We start from the raw sequence: 6,918 nt of genomic DNA, 5'->3' as shown, positions 1-6,918 counted from the left end.
GATATGCATATAGTATAGCCTATTTCTTTCATTGCTCTTTATGTGTTACATTGCCAGCATATTCCATGTGCTGACCCGTTTCGGGCTGCAACATTAATGTTACAGACTTTTCAGACGACGATTAAGGTATTTTTAGGTCGTGGTTCTATACTCAGTGATGCCGTTGGAGTTGATGGACTCACTTATCTTCCAAGCCTTCCGATGTTATCGTTATTAGATGGCCTTAAGCCATATTTATTGTAATAAGTTCTCTTTTAAGACACTCGATGTAATAGTGTGTGATTGCTACTCTGTTATAAATCCTTCAAGTACTGTGTGATGTCAGCATTACTGATCCAGGGATGACACCTGAGCACAGAGATTGGACCGTTTGAGGTTTGGTCGCTACATCACCAGAATAACAACCGCTGCCGATGAAGATTGTAGATAAGAAGGATCCAACTTGAAGACACATGGACAAAGACGAACGACGAACTGATCCGATCAAATCCACCAAAGACACACCTCCACATGCACCGACGATGCTAGACGCATCATCGAAACGGGGCTAGGCGGGGAAACCCCGCCATCTCATCTTTTTGAATAGGACACAAACCCTAACAAATCTTGAAAAAAAATCTAAAAACAAAACCCTCCCACCGGCAAGGGCCAGGATCCACTCCACCCCCATGACACTAAGGCCACAGGAGACGGGGCGGGCCGGCAAAAGCACCAACAAGAGGGAGAGAAACCCTAGCTTTTGGGTAGGCGGCGGCTGGCTAGGGCGATCTCATGTGCCCAGCCCTGCAGCATACAGGAAGATACTTTGCGCCTCCTTTCGACGTTTCGTCTCTAATTTTAAGTCACATACCACGAAAGTCTCGACAAGGATCTACAATTCCACTCTTCAACTTCTTTTTCAGTCATTTTTTCCGCCTTGCTAACGAAATAGCAAACCCCTAAGGCTTTGTTCGGTTCCACTGGAACCAAACCTCTAGGGGCCGTAGTGATTGATGCACTGCATTGGCAAAAAAGGGCGGTCAGTCCACATCAAAGGACTGATATCAAAGCATTGATGACCAGCTACCAAAGAAAGATCATAAAATAATCATGCATTGATTTCAAAATTTCACGGATCAAATGGGCAGCAACATCGCATCCATATCCACTAAACAAATGATCTTCCAATGGAAAGCTGCAAATAGCAGCACAGAATAATAATATTAGAAATGAACAACCAGGCATATATATCAATGATACAGCATTATAAATCGTGTAAGAATACACTAAATTCGTATGACCACAAAAAACTATGGTCTACTTTCAGAGAACAGTACCAAAATCACAAGTTTATGAACAAAGATTTCTTTCTTTCCCCGCAAAAAAAAAGATTTCTTTCTTTGGTACAAAATAATACTTGCAAAAGGAGGGCAAAGCAAAATTAAATGAAATGCGGAGATAGATCAATTCAGTTCCAATATGCACTGTATAAATAAGAGCTTCCATTACAGTCATAATCAGGGGAAAACAGGACAAAGAAAGGACAAGATAAGTACATAAAAAAGGACAAGATAAGATGATGTACATGAATGGATTCTCATCTCATAAGCATTTATCATGGTGCATTCTAGGGAAATCAAATTTCAGATAAAAAGTTATGAAATCTGGCGGATACCAATGGATGCACACACTACACATATTCTGGGTGTTCAAGACCAGTATGCATGAAAATAGCTACAAGGGGGATTCTTGCATATTCTAGATGATCTTGCAAGGAAATAAGAGAACAAGGGAGGTTCATGTGGGCTACTTGAGCCATCAGCTTCAGGTTACTAGATGAACAAGGGAGGTTCATGTGAGCTAGATGAAGATGCGAGTCCCAGTAGGGTACAAAGAAAACCAAGTATGTACATCAAGATTAATATACCTTAGTCTTCACGATGCTGCCCCAAGCGGGGTCTTGCTGCAGCTGTGAGGCGGTGAAGCTGGCCTACAGAAAATGGAGGCAAAATGCAGATTTAGACATCGAAAGTAGTATGAAACAGTTATCGTTCTAATGTAGCACATACAAGTTAGGTCAAGCAACATAAAGTAGTATGAAACAGTTATCGTTCTAATGTAGCACATACAAGTCAGGTCAAGCAACATATAGTATGAAACAGTTATCGTTCTAATGGAGGCAATATATTTTTTCTCTTATTACAAAAACATTTTATGTCTACACATCTCAATATATTCTATATGTTCTGACAAGTAAAACTTTCTGCATCTAAATTAGTAAAATGCACTGTCGTAGTTGCATGGCTTCAAGATGCCTTGATCTCAGAGCATTTTACCTAAATTTCTCTTCACCCCCACTATCAGAAAAAATTCATGTAGTTGATGTTCACCTCAGTTACATAAAACTCAACTTTTCTCACCTCCCAAGGATATCATTGACAAAACTATATAGCTACAATTGCATCTTGTTGATTCTCTACAGGTAGCTGCAAATATAGTACTGAATCTCAGGGACAAATAAATACTAGATTACTAGTAGCATATATGTGCACTGCTAATGACATTGACAAAAAGATTCGACTATGTAGCAGATTTGGTTAGATTCAACTAGGTACACCATTTGCACCAAATCACAGGTAGAGCAAGTACAGAGGAGGGTACTGGGAAGCTGTAGTAAGCAGAGAGGAGAGGTGGAGCCTCGCCGGCAAGACGGCCCTTGTCACCGGTGGAAAAGGGGACGGGAAACCCTAGAAATCAAAAGGGGGGAGAGGAAGGAAACAAGGGTGGGGGAGAAGATCTTACCGGCATAGAAACGTTGGGGAGGGCCACCGGAGTAGGTTGGTGCGGCCGCCGAGCTCGCGCCGGGGATGGAAGAAGAGGGTCGCAGATCTGCTGCTGACTTGGAGAGATCGCCCGCTCCGGCCCCTCGCCGTCGCCTAGTTCTTCCCTATCGGCGTCGGCGCCGCCGCCGCTCTCGCCCGCTCCTCCTTTTTCTTTCGAGCCGAGAAGACTGAGACGACTGGTTTTATTCCACGGGTGGGGAGACATGGGTGAAAACCCAGTGGAATCCCTGTGGTTTGGGGTGGATTTGGATGGGATATCAACCCGGCCGGGTTTAACCGAAGACGCATATAAGGTAGGTCGGGATCCTACCCCGACCGGGGTCAAAAGCACGTGGATTAGGCCAAAACCCCGCCGATCCCGGCGGGGGCGGGGATTAAACGAACAAAGCCTAAAAGGTAGAACTACAATAACCGCATGACACACACCGGCACACCTCCAGTTTTCAAGTACAAGAGATCAACCATTGGTCCACAACGAGGAGTCCAAAAATACCAAAGCACACATCCATGCAAGAAACAGGTTAGGTTCGAAACCATCTATATCAACATGAGAGCATAGCAATGGGTTTAAAGCTCGACAGTGCAAGAAGCTGATGATGGCTTCCCCCTGCCCATGGCGAAACCACGAGTGCCATCAGGCATACGTGGGCCAGGAGGCTGTTTGTTTGCCACAGGTAGTAGCTGCTCGACCATGATAAGCTGGGTGTTCGGTGGTATCCCGACTGGATGGCTGCCACAACTGTTGATAACCTGGTGATGGTTGCTGGCATTGTGAATGTGATGATGATTGTTGTTCAGTTGATTGTAGCCACGGCCTCGGCCTTTACCGCAACGCCCACGACCTTTGCCACGCTTTGGACCTTGCTTGTCACTGTTGTTCTCATCAAACTGCACAATATCAGGGTGGTAAGGTTACTGAAATTCAATAATCCCGACTTCCTGGCGTCTAAGTTTGGAAGAATAATATTTCTGGGGTTTAGATGATCACACTTTTACCTCACATCCAAGTGAGACTTAATTTTAAATAAGCATGTGCTGTGTCAAGTAGATTACACCAAGATTTCTTACCAGGTGCTCTGGCAATACATCTGACAGTTGAAAGGATCCTTCAAGCTGTCTCTCATTTGATTGGTTTGAAGTGGAGACGTCTTCCTCACCATTTCCATCACCTTCATGCCCTCCCGTTTTCCCTTTTACTGGACCCTTTGTCTACACCCAAATCATACCAAAAGAATATTAATACTGAATACCGAAACATCATATTTATAAGTTACTCCCTCCGTCCCATAATGTAAGACGTTTTTTGACACTACACTAGAGTCAAAAGGCGTCTTACATTATGGGGCGGAGGGAGTACATTGGAATTACTCCCTCCAATCCATAATAAGTGTCGTGGTTTTAGTCCACGACACTTATTATGGATCGGAGGGAGTAGATAGCAACCCATGTGTCGTGGTTTTAGTTCAAATTTGAACTAAAACCACACTTATTATGGATCAGAGGGAGTAGATAGCAATCCATGACATACTGACATACATATTTGATATACTTCTTTTGCAGAAGTTACCACATTGATTTTGTGAAACAACAACATCAAGTATATTGACGTTCACTACTGATACCCAAATAGAGAACATAAACTGTAACAGTTGATTACAGATGGTGACGAGGTTGTTGACACAATAGTAAGTCATTGGCAAGCAAAGCAAAACTATCGTTGTGTATATATATATATCAGCAAAAGCAAAACTAATTGCTGAGGCCGATTTGAACACAAGCACTAGGGCACAAGTACACACAATCTAAAGAAGCTTTTAACCGAGTATATCAGCTTATCACTTATATATTATATGACAGATAAACACAAGTGCACATATTAACATTAAATATATCAGTGGTAAACTAGAGACAATATATGAATAGCCGATCCCAGTATGTGTGTCTACCATGCAAGTATTCAGCAGCCGTGATCTAAGCCCATTTCTCCAGTTCCTTTCATCATTCAGCTCCAGAATCTGCATCAAATCAACCAACATCAAGGCAAAACACAGCACAAACATTGTGCTTCGGAATTCAAAATCATGTAGTACACATACTGCCTTCTCAGCATCCTCATGAGTCTCATACTCCACGAAAGCATGCAGCTAGTTCCAACGAAAAATACAATTTGTTAGCAAGGGAATGAATATGAACTACTGCAAACACAAAAGTATACACAAAACTATTGGAAACATGACAGATTTTCAAATAATAAACATATTGCACCTTTTTCAATTGTTGACTATATTGAAACAACCAAATGAGACCTCTGGATGCCTACGTCAAATTCTGTATGACCCATTAGGTGGACTGGAAGATCTTACGGCTTAGTATTGTGAATCTGTGAGGCCATGCAAATGAAACATATGGACACTGTTTGTCCAGATTACTCTGTGGCCAGTGTTGTAAATGCAACTAGAACAATCCCTGACAACAAAAGGGAGGTCTTTAGTCCATTTGATTAGATTGATCAGGGCTATTGTAAGTGACATTTTAAACCTTTTTACTACAGATCTATCTGCTGAGAGATATCTAGGATTTTAACATATCTGACAACTTATGCAATTTCATGGGTTTCAGAGACGCTTATATTCATAGTACCTAAACTCGTATTTGGCTCATTAAAGTGAGACTCGCCTTTGTACACTTTCGCACCGCTTCGACTAGACCCCGCTACTACCTCGTATCCAAATACCTGCGATCTAGCTCATTCCTTTTAAGCCCTGCAAAAGGGAGGGATTTGAAAAAGGCAACTCCTCCTTAGTAGGAATAGTAGCTGAGGTTGCTTCAACTCATAACAAAGCTATTCCAGCACATAAGTCCGGGATGATCTGAGGTCACTGGTCTCACATGGAAGAGATACGAATCAGAATATGTAACATGAGCGTTCTGGGATTCCTCAATTTGCAAAAACAATTCTGTATTTTTTTGTACTCGTGTGTGCCAACTGTATTAACTGTAAATCACATACTTCGTCCGGGTTTATTGGGCCCAAGAGCCACCAAAGATTGTCCCTATTTTCAAGTCCTCAATATAATACCAAGTCAGTTATGCCCCGGTTTCCCGAGTCACTCCATGGAACGCAGCGCACGGTCCTATTTGATTGGACATGCATGCCGTAGCCAATGCATGCGTTGGGGTGGTTAGCATCCCTAATTAATAGGGCAATTACGGGGTAATTTAGGAGATTTATTGCTCTTCCTTGATCTTTGCGCTTTGGCTCTCAGGCCCAATAAACACGGACAGAGGGAATAATTGTTTGGTTCTTTTCTAGGTTTTATACATTGACACAAATTATGCAATATGAACATGTTTAAAGACAGTTATGAAGAAAACGACGTGTCCTGATGAAAGATTTGGAGGTATAATATAGAAAAAAAGGATTTGGAGGTGCTTCCAGAGCTAAGCTTCAAGTACGTATATGTATTGGTGATTGATAAAACTACTTAGATAATTGTATACTCAAGTAAAGCTGCCGCATGTGTTTGAAATCCGACTGACCGTTGGACACGTGTCGGTTGGCCAATGACCCAGGGTCATTTCGGTCATATCATGCCGGGTTGCCTCCTGGCTATAAATAGCCCACCCCCTCCACCATTAGTTGGTGGCTGCTCCGACTTATTACACGGCTGTTGTCGTTTGAGAGAAACCCACCTCCAAAGCCTTTGAGAGAGATTCCTTGCGAGGATAAATCCAAAACACTCAGAGCCCGAAGTGATTGAGCATCACTGAAGCCTTTCTGTTCCACGTGAACCGAAGACTTGTTACACTTGAAGACTGTCATCTTCCAGCCGGTTAGGCGTCGCATCGCGTTCTGAGCATCCAAGAGTCATTGTGGATTGCCGGTGAACGAAGTCTGTGAAGGTTTGGAAGTCTTCCTTAAAGACTTACCCGAGTAATTTGGCAAGATTTGCGGATCTTTCTCTCTATGTACATCTTTGTCTTCACATTAACTTCATCTACATTTTGTGCTGCCTTGTTTGTGTATGTCTACGCTTCTCACTTCAATTGTGTTGACATGCCAGCATACCTAGTGTAGTTTATCTTTCGATGTATC

The 6,918-nt window shown here is 42.6% G+C and overlaps 2 protein-coding genes across 3 annotated transcripts in view; both read right to left on the bottom strand.

Annotated features, from left to right (window-relative positions):
- Positions 1-267: 267 nt before the first annotated feature.
- On the bottom strand, positions 268-3,068 carry LOC123102863 (uncharacterized). The gene is made up of 3 exons (XM_044524323.1): positions 2,782-3,068; positions 1,907-1,969; positions 268-997 (listed from the first exon to the last, which is right to left on the bottom strand). The coding sequence occupies exons 1-3, from the start codon at positions 3,025-3,027 to the stop codon at positions 974-976; spliced, it is 333 nt and encodes a 110-aa protein (XP_044380258.1). The 5' UTR covers positions 3,028-3,068; the 3' UTR covers positions 268-973.
- Positions 3,069-3,262: 194 nt separating this feature from the next.
- Positions 3,263-6,918, bottom strand: part of LOC123102862 (la-related protein 6B) — a 10,204-nt gene continuing 6,548 nt past the window's right edge. Inside the window, exons 7-10 of one of the 2 annotated variants that reach the window (XM_044524321.1) lie at positions 4,919-4,966; positions 4,769-4,837; positions 3,891-4,031; positions 3,263-3,710 (exon numbers count right to left, since the gene is read on the bottom strand). In XM_044524321.1, coding sequence (XP_044380256.1) covers positions 3,390-3,710; positions 3,891-4,031; positions 4,769-4,837; positions 4,919-4,966 — 579 coding nt within the window. In that variant the 3' untranslated portion in view covers positions 3,263-3,389. The remainder of the gene's footprint in view (positions 3,711-3,890; positions 4,032-4,768; positions 4,838-4,918; positions 4,967-6,918) is intronic. The other variant, XM_044524322.1, reaches the window with a different exon arrangement.

Source organism: Triticum aestivum, chromosome 5A (genome assembly GCF_018294505.1).
Source record: "Triticum aestivum cultivar Chinese Spring chromosome 5A, IWGSC CS RefSeq v2.1, whole genome shotgun sequence".
Taxonomy (NCBI): Eukaryota; Viridiplantae; Streptophyta; class Magnoliopsida; order Poales; family Poaceae; genus Triticum; species Triticum aestivum.
This window is presented reverse-complemented; position numbering and strand designations above follow the sequence as displayed.

Coding starts and splice junctions, on each gene's coding strand:
- LOC123102863 (XM_044524323.1), bottom strand. CDS start 3,027: ATGTCTCCCCACCCGTGGAATAAAACCAGTCGTCTCAGTCTTCTCGGC. Junction 1,970..2,781: donor TCCCCAACGTTTCTATGCCG/GTAAGATCTTCT, acceptor CATTTTCTGTAG/GCCAGCTTCACCGCCTCACA. Junction 998..1,906: donor GCAGCATCGTGAAGACTAAG/GTATATTAATCT, acceptor TTGCCAATGCAG/TGCATCAATCACTACGGCCC.